The following is a 17,249-nucleotide window of genomic DNA, read 5'->3' as shown; positions in this document are numbered from 1 at the left end:
AACTACCACTTCAGCCCCAATCACTACAGAAACACCAACTACTACTGCAGGGCCAACTACTACTGTAGCGCCAACTACTACAGAAGCACCAACTACTACAGAAGCGCCAACTACTACAGAAGCAACAACTACTACAGAAGCACCAACTACCACTTCAGCCCCAATCACTACAGAAACACCAACTACTACTGCAACGCCAACTACTACTGAAGCACCAACTACTACTGCAGCGCCAACTACTACAGAAGCACCAACTACTACTGCAGAGCCAGCTACTACAGAAGCGCCAACTACTACAGAAGCACCAACTACTACAGAAGTACCAACTACTACAGAAAAACCAACTACTACTGAAGCACCAACTACTACTGTAGCGCCAACTACTACAGAAGCACCAACTACTACAGAAGCGCCAACTACTACAGAAGCACCAACTACTACAGAAGCGCCAACTACTACAGAAGCACCAAATACTACTGAAGCACCAACTACTACAGAAGCGCCAACTACTACAGAAGCGCCAACTACTACAGAAGCACCAACTACTACAGAAGCGCCAACTACTACAGAAGCACCAACTACTACTGAAGCACCAACTACTACAGAAGCACCAACTACTACTGAAGCACCAACTACTACAGAAGCACCAACTACTACAGAAGCACCAACTACTACAGAAACACCAACTACTACTGAAGCACCAACTACTACAGAAGCACCAACTACTACAGAAGCACCAACTACTACAGAAACACCAACTACTACAGAAGCACCAACTACTACAGAAACACCAACTACTACAGAAGCACCAACTGCTACTGAAGCACCAACTACTACAGAAACACCAACTACTACAGAAGCACCAACTACTACTGAAGCACCAACTACTACAGAAGCACCAACTACTACAGAAACACCAACTACTACAGAAGCACCAACTACTACAGAAGCACCAACTAGTACTGAAGCACCAACTACTACAGAAGCACCAACTACTACAGAAACACCAACTACTACAGAAGCACCAACTACTACTGAAGCACCAACTACTACAGAAACACCAACTACTACAGAAGCACCAACTACTACAGAAGCACCAACAACTACAGAAGCACCAACTACTACAGAAGCACCAACTACTACAGAAACACCAACTACTACAGAAGCACCAACTACTACAGAAGCACCAACTACTACAGAAGCACCAACTACTACAGAAGCACCAACTACTACAGAAACACCAACTACTACAGAAGCACCAACTACTACTGAAGCACCAACTACTACAGAAGCACCAACTACTACAGAAGCACCAACAACTACAGAAACACCAACTACTACTGAAGCGCCAACTACTACAGAAGCACCAACTACTACAGAAACACCAACTACTACTGAAGCGCCAACTACTACAGAAGCGCCAACTACTACAGAAGCGCCAACTACTACTGAAGCGCCAACTACTACAGAAGCGCCAACTACTACTGAAGCGCCAACTACTACAGAAGCGCCAACTACTACAGAAGCGCCAACTACTACTGAAGCGCCAACTACTACAGAAGCACCAACTACTACAGAAGCGCCAACTACTACAGAAACACCAACTACTACAGAAACACCAACTACTACAGAAACACCAACTACTACAGAAGCACCAACTACTACAGAAGCACCAACTACTACTGAAGCACCAACTACTACAGAAGCACCAACTACTACAGAAAAACCAACTACTACAGAAGCACCAACTACTACAGAAGCGCCAACTACTACAGAAGCGCCAACTACTACAGAAGCACCAACTACTACTGAAGCGCCAACTACTACAGAAGCGCCAACTACTACAGAAGCGCCAACTACTACAGAAGCACCAACTACTACAGAAGCGCCAACTACTACAGAAGCGCCAACTACTACAGAAGCACCAACTACTACAGAAACACCAACTACTACAGAAGCACCAACTACTACAGAAGCGCCAACTACTACAGAAGCACCAACTACTACAGAAACACCAACTACTACAGAAACACCAACTACTACAGAAGCACCAACTACTACAGAAGCACCAACTACTACTGAAGCACCAACTACTACTGAAGCACCAACTACTACAGAAACACCAACTACTACAGAAACACCAACTACTACTGAAGCGCCAACTACTACAGAAGCGCCAACTACTACAGAAGCACCAACTACTACAGAAACACCAACTACTACAGAAGCACCAACTACTACAGAAGCGCCAACTACTACAGAAGCACCAACTACTACAGAAGCGCCAACTACTACAGAAGCACCAACTACTACTGAAGCACCAACTACTACAGAAGCACCAACTACTACAGAAGCGCCAACTACTACAGAAGCGCCAACTACTACAGAAGCACCAACTACTACTGCAGACCCAACAACTACAGAAGCACCAACTACTACTGCAGAGCCAACTACTACAGAAGCACCAACTACTACTGCAGAGCCAACTGCTACAGAAGCACCAACTACTACTGCAGAGCCAACTACTACAGAAGCACCAACTACTACAGAAGCACCAACTACTACAGAAGCACCAACTACTACTGCAGACCCAACAACTACAGAAGCACCAACTACTACAGAAGCACCAACTACTACTGCAGACCCAACTACTACAGAAGCACCAACTACTACAGAAGCACCAAATACTACAGAAACACCAACTACTACTGCAGCACCAACTACTACTGAAGCACCAACTACTACAGAAGCACCAACTACTACAGAAACACCAACTACTACAGAAGCACCAACTACTACTGAAGCACCAACTACTACAGAAGCACCAACTACTACAGAAGCACCAACTACTACTGAAGCACCAACTACTACAGAAACGCCAACTACTACAGAAACACCAACTACTACAGAAGCACCAACTACTACAGAAGCGCCAACTACTACAGAAGCACCAACTACTACAGAAACACCAACTACTACAGAAGCACCAACTACTACAGAAGCGCCAACTACTACAGAAACGCCAACTACTACTGAAGCGCCAACTACTACAGAAGCGCCAACTACTACAGAAGCACCAACTACTACAGAAGCACCAACTACTACAGAAACACCAACTACTACAGAAACACCAACTACTACAGAAGCACCAACTACTACAGAAACACCAACTACTACAGAAGCACCAACTACTACTGAAGCACCAACTACTACAGAAGCACCAACTACTACAGAAACACCAACTACTACTGAAGCACCAACTACTACAGAAGCACCAACTACTACAGAAGCACCAACTACTACAGAAACACCAACTACTACAGAAGCACCAACTACTACAGAAACACCAACTACTACAGAAGCACCAACTACTACTGAAGCACCAACTACTACAGAAGCACCAACTACTACAGAAGCACCAACTAGTACTGAAGCACCAACTACTACAGAAGCACCAACTACTACAGAAACACCAACTACTACAGAAACACCAACTACTACAGAAGCACCAACTACTACAGAAGTGCCAACTACTACAGAAGCACCAACTACTACTGAAGCACCAACTACTACTGAAGCACCAACTACTACAGAAGCACCAACTACTACAGAAACACCAACTACTACTGAAGCGCCAACTACTACAGAAGCGCCAACTACTACAGAAGCACCAACTACTACAGAAACACCAACTACTACAGAAGCGCCAACTACTACAGAAGCGCCAACTACTACAGAAGCACCAACTACTACAGAAGCGCCAACTACTACAGAAGCGCCAACTACTACAGAAGCACCAACTACTACTGAAGCACCAACTACTACAGAAGCACCAACTACTACAGAAGCGCCAACTACTACAGAAGCGCCAACTACTACAGAAGCACCAACTACTACTGCAGACCCAACAACTACAGAAGCACCAACTACTACTGCAGAGCCAACTACTACAGAAGCACCAACTACTACTGCAGAGCCAACTACTACAGAAGCACCAACTACTACAGAAGCACCAACTACTACTGCAGACCCAACAACTACAGAAGCACCAACTACTACAGAAGCACCAACTACTACTGCAGACCCAACTACTACAGAAGCACCAACTACTACAGAAGCACCAAATACTACAGAAACACCAACTACTACTGCAGCACCAACTACTACTGAAGCACCAACTACTACAGAAGCACCAACTACTACAGAAACACCAACTACTACAGAAGCACCAACTACTACTGAAGCACCAACTACTACAGAAGCACCAACTACTACAGAAGCACCAACTACTACAGAAGCACCAACTACTACTGAAGCACCAACTACTACAGAAACACCAACTACTACAGAAACACCAACTACTACAGAAGCACCAACTACTACAGAAGCACCAACTACTACAGAAACACCAACTACTACAGAAGCACCAACTACTACAGAAGCGCCAACTACTACAGAAACGCCAACTACTACTGAAGCGCCAACTACTACAGAAGCGCCAACTACTACTGAAGCACCAACTACTACAGAAGCACCAACTACTACAGAAGCGCCAACTACTACAGAAGCGCCAACTACTACAGAAGCGCCAACTACTAAAGAAGCACCAACTACTACAGAAGCGCCAACTACTACAGAAGCGCCAACTACTACAGAAGCACCAACTACTACAGAAACACCAACTACTACAGAAACACCAACTACTACTGAAGCACCAACTACTACAGAAGCACCAACTACTACAGAAACACCAACTGCTACTGAAGCACCAACTACTACAGAAGCGCCAACTACTACAGAAGCGCCAACTACTACAGAAGCACCAACTACTACTGAAGCACCAACTATTACAGAAGCGCCAACTACTACAGAAGCGCCAACTACTACAGAAGCACCAACTACTACAGAAGCGCCAACTACTACAGAAGCACCAACTATTACAGAAGCGCCAACTACCACTTCAGCCCCAATCACTACAGAAACACCAACTACTACTGCAGCGCCAACTACTACTGTAGCGCCAACTACTACAGAAGCACCAACTACTACAGAAGCGCCAACTACTACAGAAGCACCAACTACTACAGAAGCACCAACTACCACTTCAGCCCCAATCACTACAGAAACACCAACTACTACTGCAGCGCCAACTACTACTGAAGCACCAACTACTACTGCAGCGCCAACTACTACTGCAGCGCCAACTACTACAGAAGCACCAACTACTACTGAAGCACCAACTACTACAGAATCACCAACTACTACAGAAGCACCAACTACTACAGAAGCACTAACTACTACTGAAGCACCAACTACTACAGAAACACCAACTACTACAGAAACACCAACTACTACAGAAGCACCAACTACTACAGAAGCACCAACTACTACTGAAGCACCAACTACTACAGAAGCACCAACTACTACAGAAACACCAACTACTACAGAAGCACCAACTACTACAGAAGCGCCAACTACTACAGAAACGCCAACTACTACTGAAGCGCCAACTACTACAGAAGCGCCAACTACTACTGAAGCACCAACTACTACTGAAGCACCAACTACTACAGAAGCACCAACTACTACAGAAGCGCCAACTACTACAGAAGCGCCAACTACTACAGAAGCGCCAACTACTACAGAAGCACCAACTACTACAGAAACGCCAACTACTACAGAAGCGCCAACTACTACAGAAGCGCCAACTACTACAGAAGCACCAACTACTACAGAAACACCAACTACTACAGAAACACTAACTACTACTGAAGCACCAACTACTACAGAAGCACCAACTACTACAGAAGCGCCAACTACTACAGAAGCACCAACTACTACTGAAGCACCAACTACTACAGAAGCACCAACTACTACAGAAACACCAACTACTACTGAAGCACCAACTACTACAGAAGCGCCAATTACTACAGAAGCGCCAACTACTACTGAAGCACCAACCACTACAGAAGCACCAACTACTACAGAAGCGCCAACTACTACAGAAGCACCAACTACTACAGAAGCGCCAACTACTACAGAAGCACCAACTATTACAGAAGCGCCAACTACCACTTCAGCCCCAATCACTACAGAAAGACCAACTACTACTGCAGCGCCAACTACTACTGTAGCGCCAACTACTACAGAAGCACCAACTACTACAGAAGCGCCAACTACTACAGAAGCGCCAACTACTACAGAAGCACCAACTACTACTGCAGACCCAACAACTACAGAAGCACCAACTACTACTGCAGAGCCAACTACTACAGAAGCACCAACTACTACAGAAGCACCAACTACTACAAAAGCACCAACTACTACTGCAGACCCAACAACTACAGAAGCACCAACTACTACAGAAGCACCAACTACTACTGCAGACCCAACTACTACAGAAGCACCAAATACTACAGAAACACCAACTACTACTGAAGCACCAACTACTACTGAAGCACCAACTACTACAGAAGCACCAACTACTACAGAAACACCAACTACTACAGAAGCACCAACTACTACAGAAGCACCAACTACTACAGAAGCACCAACTACTACAGAAGCACCAACTACTACTGAAGCACCAACTACTACAGAAACACCAACTACTACAGAAACACCAACTACTACAGAAGCACCAACTACTACAGAAGCACCAACTACTACTGAAGCACCAACTACTACAGAAGCACCAACTACTACAGAAACACCAACTACTACAGAAGCACCAACTACTACAGAAGCGCCAACTACTACAGAAACGCCAACTACTACTGAAGCGCCAACTACTACAGAAGCGCCAACTACTACTGAAGCACCAACTACTACTGAAGCACCAACTACTACAGAAGCACCAACTACTACAGAGGCGCCAACTACTACAGAAGCGCCAACTACTACAGAAGCGCCAACTACTAAAGAAGCGCCAACTACTACAGAAACACCAACTACTACAGAAGCGCCAACTACTACAGAAGCGCCAACTACTACAGAAACACCAACTACTACAGAAACACCAACTACTACTGAAGCACCAACTACTACAGAAGCACCAACTACTACAGAAGCGCCAACTACTACAGAAGCACCAACTACTACTGAAGCACCAACTACTACAGAAACACCAACTACTACTGAAGCACCAACTACTACAGAAGCGCCAACTACTACAGAAGCGCCAACTACTACAGAAGCACCAACTACTACTGAAGCACCAACTATTACAGAAGCACCAACTACTACAGAAGCGCCAACTACTACAGAAGCACCAACTACTACAGAAGCGCCAACTACTACAGAAGCACCAACTATTACAGAAGCGCCAACTACCACTTCAGCCCCAATCACTACAGAAACACCAACTACTACTGCAGCGCCAACTACTACTGTAGCGCCAACTACTACAGAAGCACCAACTACTACAGAAGCGCCAACTACTACAGAAGCACCAACTACTACAGAAGCACCAACTACCACTTCAGCCCCAATCACTACAGAAACACCAACTACTACTGCAGCGCCAACTACTACTGAAGCACCAACTACTACTGCAGCGCCAACTACTACAGAAGCACCAACTACTACTGAAGCAACAACTACTACAGAAGCACCAACTACTACAGAAACACCAACTACTACAGAAGCACCAACTACTACTGAAGCACCAACTACTACAGAAACACCAACTACTACAGAAACACCAACTACTACAGAAGCACCAACTACTACAGAAACACCAACTACTACAGAAGCACCAACTACTACAGAAGCGCCAACTACTACAGAAGCACCAACTACTACAGAAACACCAACTACTACTGAAGCACCAACTACTACAGAAGCACCAACTACTACAGAAACACCAACTACTACTGAAGCACCAACTACTACAGAAGCACCAACTACTACAGAAGCACCAACTACTACAGAAACACCAACTACTACAGAAGCACCAACTACTACAGAAACACCAACTACTACAGAAGCACCAACTACTACTGAAGCACCAACTACTACAGAAACACCAACTACTACAGAAGCACCAACTACTACTGAAGCACCAACTACTACAGAAGCACCAACTACTACAGAAACACCAACTACTACAGAAGCACCAACTACTACAGAAGCACCAACTAGTACTGAAGCACCAACTACTACAGAAGCACCAACTACTACAGAAACACCAACTACTACAGAAACACCAACTACTACAGAAGCACCAACTACTACAGAAGTGCCAACTACTACAGAAGCACCAACTACTACTGAAGCACCAACTACTACTGAAGCACCAACTACTACAGAAGCACCAACTACTACAGAAACACCAACTACTACTGAAGCGCCAACTACTACAGAAGCGCCAACTACTACAGAAGCACCAACTACTACAGAAACACCAACTACTACAGAAGCGCCAACTACTACAGAAGCGCCAACTACTACAGAAGCACCAACTACTACAGAAGCGCCAACTACTACAGAAGCGCCAACTACTACAGAAGCACCAACTACTACTGAAGCACCAACTACTACAGAAGCACCAACTACTACAGAAGCGCCAACTACTACAGAAGCGCCAACTACTACAGAAGCACCAACTACTACTGCAGACCCAACAACTACAGAAGCACCAACTACTACTGCAGAGCCAACTACTACAGAAGCACCAACTACTACTGCAGAGCCAACTACTACAGAAGCACCAACTACTACAGAAGCACCAACTACTACTGCAGACCCAACAACTACAGAAGCACCAACTACTACAGAAGCACCAACTACTACTGCAGACCCAACTACTACAGAAGCACCAACTACTACAGAAGCACCAAATACTACAGAAACACCAACTACTACTGCAGCACCAACTACTACTGAAGCACCAACTACTACAGAAGCACCAACTACTACAGAAACACCAACTACTACAGAAGCACCAACTACTACTGAAGCACCAACTACTACAGAAGCACCAACTACTACAGAAGCACCAACTACTACAGAAGCACCAACTACTACTGAAGCACCAACTACTACAGAAACACCAACTACTACAGAAACACCAACTACTACAGAAGCACCAACTACTACAGAAGCACCAACTACTACAGAAACACCAACTACTACAGAAGCACCAACTACTACAGAAGCGCCAACTACTACAGAAACGCCAACTACTACTGAAGCGCCAACTACTACAGAAGCGCCAACTACTACTGAAGCACCAACTACTACAGAAGCACCAACTACTACAGAAGCGCCAACTACTACAGAAGCGCCAACTACTACAGAAGCGCCAACTACTAAAGAAGCACCAACTACTACAGAAGCGCCAACTACTACAGAAGCGCCAACTACTACAGAAGCACCAACTACTACAGAAACACCAACTACTACAGAAACACCAACTACTACTGAAGCACCAACTACTACAGAAGCACCAACTACTACAGAAACACCAACTGCTACTGAAGCACCAACTACTACAGAAGCGCCAACTACTACAGAAGCGCCAACTACTACAGAAGCACCAACTACTACTGAAGCACCAACTATTACAGAAGCGCCAACTACTACAGAAGCACCAACTACTACAGAAGCACCAACTACTACAGAAGCGCCAACTACTACAGAAGCACCAACTATTACAGAAGCGCCAACTACCACTTCAGCCCCAATCACTACAGAAACACCAACTACTACTGCAGCGCCAACTACTACTGTAGCGCCAACTACTACAGAAGCACCAACTACTACAGAAGCGCCAACTACTACAGAAGCACCAACTACTACAGAAGCACCAACTACCACTTCAGCCCCAATCACTACAGAAACACCAACTACTACTGCAGCGCCAACTACTACTGAAGCACCAACTACTACTGCAGCGCCAACTACTACTGCAGCGCCAACTACTACAGAAGCACCAACTACTACTGAAGCACCAACTACTACAGAATCACCAACTACTACAGAAGCACCAACTACTACAGAAGCACTAACTACTACTGAAGCACCAACTACTACAGAAACACCAACTACTACAGAAACACCAACTACTACAGAAGCACCAACTACTACAGAAGCACCAACTACTACTGAAGCACCAACTACTACAGAAGCACCAACTACTACAGAAACACCAACTACTACAGAAGCACCAACTACTACAGAAGCGCCAACTACTACAGAAACGCCAACTACTACTGAAGCGCCAACTACTACAGAAGCGCCAACTACTACTGAAGCACCAACTACTACTGAAGCACCAACTACTACAGAAGCACCAACTACTACAGAAGCGCCAACTACTACAGAAGCGCCAACTACTACAGAAGCGCCAACTACTACAGAAGCACCAACTACTACAGAAACGCCAACTACTACAGAAGCGCCAACTACTACAGAAGCGCCAACTACTACAGAAGCACCAACTACTACAGAAACACCAACTACTACAGAAACACTAACTACTACTGAAGCACCAACTACTACAGAAGCACCAACTACTACAGAAGCGCCAACTACTACAGAAGCACCAACTACTACTGAAGCACCAACTACTACAGAAGCACCAACTACTACAGAAACACCAACTACTACTGAAGCACCAACTACTACAGAAGCGCCAATTACTACAGAAGCGCCAACTACTACTGAAGCACCAACCACTACAGAAGCACCAACTACTACAGAAGCGCCAACTACTACAGAAGCACCAACTACTACAGAAGCGCCAACTACTACAGAAGCACCAACTATTACAGAAGCGCCAACTACCACTTCAGCCCCAATCACTACAGAAAGACCAACTACTACTGCAGCGCCAACTACTACTGTAGCGCCAACTACTACAGAAGCACCAACTACTACAGAAGCGCCAACTACTACAGAAGCGCCAACTACTACAGAAGCACCAACTACTACTGCAGACCCAACAACTACAGAAGCACCAACTACTACTGCAGAGCCAACTACTACAGAAGCACCAACTACTACAGAAGCACCAACTACTACAAAAGCACCAACTACTACTGCAGACCCAACAACTACAGAAGCACCAACTACTACAGAAGCACCAACTACTACTGCAGACCCAACTACTACAGAAGCACCAAATACTACAGAAACACCAACTACTACTGAAGCACCAACTACTACTGAAGCACCAACTACTACAGAAGCACCAACTACTACAGAAACACCAACTACTACAGAAGCACCAACTACTACTGAAGCACCAACTACTACAGAAGCACCAACTACTACAGAAGCACCAACTACTACTGAAGCACCAACTACTACAGAAACACCAACTACTACAGAAACACCAACTACTACAGAAGCACCAACTACTACAGAAGCACCAACTACTACTGAAGCACCAACTACTACAGAAGCACCAACTACTACAGAAACACCAACTACTACAGAAGCACCAACTACTACAGAAGCGCCAACTACTACAGAAACGCCAACTACTACTGAAGCGCCAACTACTACAGAAGCGCCAACTACTACTGAAGCACCAACTACTACTGAAGCACCAACTACTACAGAAGCACCAACTACTACAGAGGCGCCAACTACTACAGAAGCGCCAACTACTACAGAAGCGCCAACTACTAAAGAAGCGCCAACTACTACAGAAACACCAACTACTACAGAAGCGCCAACTACTACAGAAGCGCCAACTACTACAGAAGCACCAACTACTACAGAAACACCAACTACTACAGAAACACCAACTACTACTGAAGCACCAACTACTACAGAAGCACCAACTACTACAGAAGCGCCAACTACTACAGAAGCACCAACTACTACTGAAGCACCAACTACTACAGAAACACCAACTACTACTGAAGCACCAACTACTACAGAAGCGCCAACTACTACAGAAGCGCCAACTACTACAGAAGCACCAACTACTACTGAAGCACCAACTATTACAGAAGCACCAACTACTACAGAAGCGCCAACTACTACAGAAGCACCAACTACTACAGAAGCGCCAACTACTACAGAAGCACCAACTATTACAGAAGCGCCAACTACCACTTCAGCCCCAATCACTACAGAAACACCAACTACTACTGCAGCGCCAACTACTACTGTAGCGCCAACTACTACAGAAGCACCAACTACTACAGAAGCGCCAACTACTACAGAAGCACCAACTACTACAGAAGCACCAACTACCACTTCAGCCCCAATCACTACAGAAACACCAACTACTACTGCAGCGCCAACTACTACTGAAGCACCAACTACTACTGCAGCGCCAACTACTACAGAAGCACCAACTACTACTGAAGCAACAACTACTACAGAAGCACCAACTACTACAGAAACACCAACTACTACAGAAGCACCAACTACTACTGAAGCACCAACTACTACAGAAACACCAACTACTACAGAAACACCAACTACTACAGAAGCACCAACTACTACAGAAGCACCAACTACTACTGAAGCACCAACTACTACAGAAGCACCAACTACTACAGAAACACCAACTACTACAGAAGCACCAACTACTACAGAAGCTCCAACTACTACAGAAACGCCAACTACTACTGAAGCGCCAACTACTACAGAAGCGCCAACTACTACTGAAGCACCAACTACTACAGAAGCACCAACTACTACAGAAACACCAACTACTACTGAAGCACCAACTACTACAGAAGCGCCAACTACTACAGAAGCGCCAACTACTACAGAAGCACCAACTACTACTGAAGCACCAACTATTACAGAAGCGCCAACTACTACAGAAGCGCCAACTACTACAGAAGCACCAACTACTACAGAAGCGCCAACTACTACAGAAGCGCCAACTACCACTTCAGCCCCAATCACTACAGAAACACCAACTACTACTGCAGCGCCAACTACTACTGTAGCGCCAACTACTACAGAAGCACCAACTACTACAGAAGCGCCAACTACTACAGAAGCACCAACTACTACAGAAGCACCAACTACCACTTCAGCCCCAATCACTACAGAAACACCAACTACTACTGCAGCGCCAACTACTACTGAAGCACCAACTACTACTGCAGCGCCAACTACTACAGAAGCACCAACTACTACTGAAGCACCAACTACTACAGAAGCACCAACTACTACAGAAACACCAACTACTACAGAAGCACCAACTACTACAGAAGCACTAACTACTACTGAAGCACCAACTACTACAGAAACACCAACTACTACAGAAACACCAACTACTACAGAAGCACCAACTACTACAGAAGCACCAACTACTACTGAAGCACCAACTACTACAGAAGCACCAACTACTACAGAAACACCAACTACTACAGAAGCACCAACTACTACAGAAGCGCCAACTACTACAGAAACGCCAACTACTACTGAAGCGCCAACTACTACAGAAGCGCCAACTACTACTGAAGCACCAACTACTACTGAAGCACCAACTACTACAGAAGCACCAACTACTACAGAAGCGCCAACTACTACGGAAGCGCCAACTACTACAGAAGCGCCAACTACTACAGAAGCACCAACTACTACAGAAACGCCAACTACTACAGAAGCGCCAACTACTACAGAAGCACCAACTACTACAGAAACACCAACTACTACAGAAACACCAACTACTACAGAAACACTAACTACTACTGAAGCACCAACTATTACAGAAGCACCAACTACTACAGAAGCGCCAACTACTACAGAAGCACCAACTACTACTGAAGCACCAACTACTACAGAAGCACCAACTACTACAGAAACACCAACTACTACTGAAGCACCAACTACTACAGAAGCGCCAACTACTACAGAAGCGCCAACTACTACTGAAGCACCAACTACTACAGAAGCACCAACTACTACAGAAGCGCCAACTACTACAGAAGCACCAACTACTACAGAAGCGCCAACTACTACAGAAGCACCAACTATTACAGAAGCGCCAACTACCACTTCAGCCCCAATCACTACAGAAACACCAACTACTACTGCAGCGCCAACTACTACTGTAGCGCCAACTACTACAGAAGCACCAACTACTACAGAAGCGCCAACTACTACAGAAGCGCCAACTACTACAGAAGCACCAACTACTACTGCAGACCCAACAACTACAGAAGCACCAACTACTACTGCAGAGCCAACTACTACAGAAGCACCAACTACTACAGAAGCACCAACTACTACAAAAGCACCAACTACTACTGCAGACCCAACAACTACAGAAGCACCAACTACTACAGAAGCACCAACTACTACTGCAGACCCAACTACTACAGAAGCACCAACTACTACAGAAACACCAACTACTACAGAAACACCAACTACTACTGAAGCACCAACTACTACAGAAGCACCAACTACTACAGAAGCGCCAACTACTACAGAAGCACCAACTACTACTGAAGCACCAACTACTACAGAAGCACCAACTACTACAGAAACACCAACTACTACTGAAGCACCAACTACTACAGAAGCGCCAACTACTACAGAAGCGCCAACTACTACAGAAGCACCAACTACTACTGAAGCACCAACTATTACAGAAGCACCAACTACTACAGAAGCGCCAACTACTACAGAAGCACCAACTACTACAGAAGCGCCAACTACTACAGAAGCACCAACTATTACAGAAGCGCCAACTACCACTTCAGCCCCAATCACTACAGAAACACCAACTACTACTGCAGCGCCAACTACTACTGTAGCGCCAACTACTACAGAAGCACCAACTACTACAGAAGCACCAACTACTACAGAAGCACCAACTACCACTTCAGCCCCAATCACTACAGAAACACCAACTACTACTGCAGCCCCAACTACTACTGAAGCACCAACTACTACTGCAGCGCCAACTACTACAGAAGCACCAACTACTACTGAAGCACCAACTACTACAGAAGCACCAACTACTACAGAAACACCAACTACTACAGAAGCACCAACTACTACAGAAGCACCAACTACTACTGAAGCACCAACTACTACAGAAACACCAACTACTACAGAAACACCAACTACTACAGAAGCACCAACTACTACTGAAGCACCAACTACTACAGAAGCACCAACTACTACAGAAACACCAACTACTACAGAAGCACCAACTACTACAGAAGCTCCAACTACTACAGAAACGCCAACTACTACTGAAGCGCCAACTACTACAGAAGCGCCAACTACTACTGAAGCACCAACTACTACAGAAGCACCAACTACTACAGAAGCGCCAACTACTACAGAAGCGCCAACTACTACAGAAGCACCAACTACTACAGAAGCGCCAACTACTACAGAAGCACCAACTACTACAGAAACACCAACTACTACAGAAGCGCCAACTACTACAGAAGCGCCAACTACTACAGAAGCACCAACTACTACAGAAACACCAACTACTACAGAAACACCAACTACTACTGAAGCACCAACTACTACAGAAGCACCAACTACTACAGAAGCGCCAACTACTACAGAAGCACCAACTACTACTGAAGCACCAACTACTACAGAAGCACCAACTACTACAGAAACACCAACTACTACTGAAGCACCAACTACTACAGAAGCGCCAACTACTACAGAAGCGCCAACTACTACAGAAGCACCAACTACTACTGAAGCACCAACTACTACAGAAGCACCAACTACTACAGAAGCGCCAACTACTACAGAAGCACCAACTACTACAGAAGCGCCAACTACTACAGAAGCACCAACTATTACAGAAGCGCCAACTACCACTTCAGCCCCAATCACTACAGAAACACCAACTACTACTGCAGCGCCAACTACTACTGTAGCGCCAACTACTACAGAAGCACCAACTACTACAGAAGCGCCAACTACTACAGAAGCACCAACTACTACAGAAGCACCAACTACCACTTCAGCCCCAATCACTACAGAAACACAAACTACTACTGCAGCGCCAACTACTACTGAAGCACCAACTACTACTGCAGCGCCAACTACTACAGAAGCACCAACTACTACTGCAGAGCCAACTACTACAGAAGCGCCAACTACTACAGAAGCACCAACTACTACAGAAGCACCAACTACTACAGAAGCACCAACTACTACAGAAACACCAACTACTACTGAAGCACCAACTACTACTGTAGCGCCAACTACTACAGAAGCACCAACTACTACAGAAGCACCAACTACTACAGAAGCGCCAACTACTACAGAAGCACCAACTACTACTGAAGCACCAACTACTACAGAAGCACCAACTACTACAGAAGCGCCAACTACTACAGAAGCACCAACTACTACAGAAGCGCCAACTACTACAGAAGCACCAACTACTACAGAAGCACCAACTACTACAGAAACACCAACTACTACAGAAGCGCCAACTACTACAGAAGCGCCAACTACTACAGAAGCGCCAACTACTACAGAAACACCAACTACTACTGAAGCACCAACTACTACAGAAGCACCATCTACTACAGAAGCGCCAACTACTACAGAAGCACCAACTACTACTGAAGCACCAACTACTACAGAAGCACCAACTACTACAGAAACACCAACTACTACTGAAGCACCAACTACTACAGAAGCACCAACTACTACAGAAGCGCCAACTACTACAGAAGCACCAACTACTACAGAAGCGCCAACTACTACAGAAGCGCCAACTACTACAGAAGCGCCAACTACTACAGAAGCACCAACTACTACAGAAGCGCCAACTACTACAGAAGCACCAACTACTACAGAAGCGCCAACTACTACAGAAGCACCAACTACTACAGAAACACCAACTAATACTGAAGCGTCAACTACTACAGAAGCACCAACTACTACAGAAGCGCCAACTACTACAGAAGCACCAACTACTACTGAAGCACCAACTACTACAGAAGCACCAACTACTACAGAAACACCAACTACTACAGAAGCACCAACTACTACAGAAGCACCAACTAGTACTGAAGCACCAACTACTACAGAAGCACCAACTACTACAGAAACACCAACTACTACAGAAACACCAACTACTACAGAAGCACCAACTACTACAGAAGTGCCAACTACTACAGAAGCACCAACTACTACTGAAGCACCAACTACTACTGAAGCACCAACTACTACAGAAGCACCAACTACTACAGAAACACCAACTACTACTGAAGCGCCAACTACTACAGAAGCGCCAACTACTACAGAAGCACCAACTACTACAGAAACACCAACTA

General features: G+C 45.4%; 1 protein-coding gene across 1 annotated transcript in view; it reads left to right on the top strand.

Moving 5' to 3' along the window:
• LOC141108955 (uncharacterized) overlaps nt 1-17,249 on the top strand; it is a 108,796-nt gene that overhangs the window by 51,563 nt on the left and 39,984 nt on the right. The window contains exons 6-12 of the mRNA XM_073600914.1: nt 426-1,925; nt 3,540-4,427; nt 5,124-6,371; nt 7,806-9,229; nt 11,588-12,018; nt 12,196-13,157; nt 15,963-16,901. Of these exons, the coding sequence (XP_073457015.1) occupies nt 426-1,925; nt 3,540-4,427; nt 5,124-6,371; nt 7,806-9,229; nt 11,588-12,018; nt 12,196-13,157; nt 15,963-16,901 (7,392 nt within the window). The remainder of the gene's footprint in view (nt 1-425; nt 1,926-3,539; nt 4,428-5,123; nt 6,372-7,805; nt 9,230-11,587; nt 12,019-12,195; nt 13,158-15,962; nt 16,902-17,249) is intronic.

Source organism: Aquarana catesbeiana, linkage group LG09, assembly GCF_042186555.1.
Source record: "Aquarana catesbeiana isolate 2022-GZ linkage group LG09, ASM4218655v1, whole genome shotgun sequence".
NCBI lineage: Eukaryota > Metazoa > Chordata > Amphibia > Anura > Ranidae > Aquarana > Aquarana catesbeiana.
The sequence above is the reverse complement of the archived record's forward strand: the minus strand, read 5'-3'. Positions and strand labels throughout refer to the sequence as shown.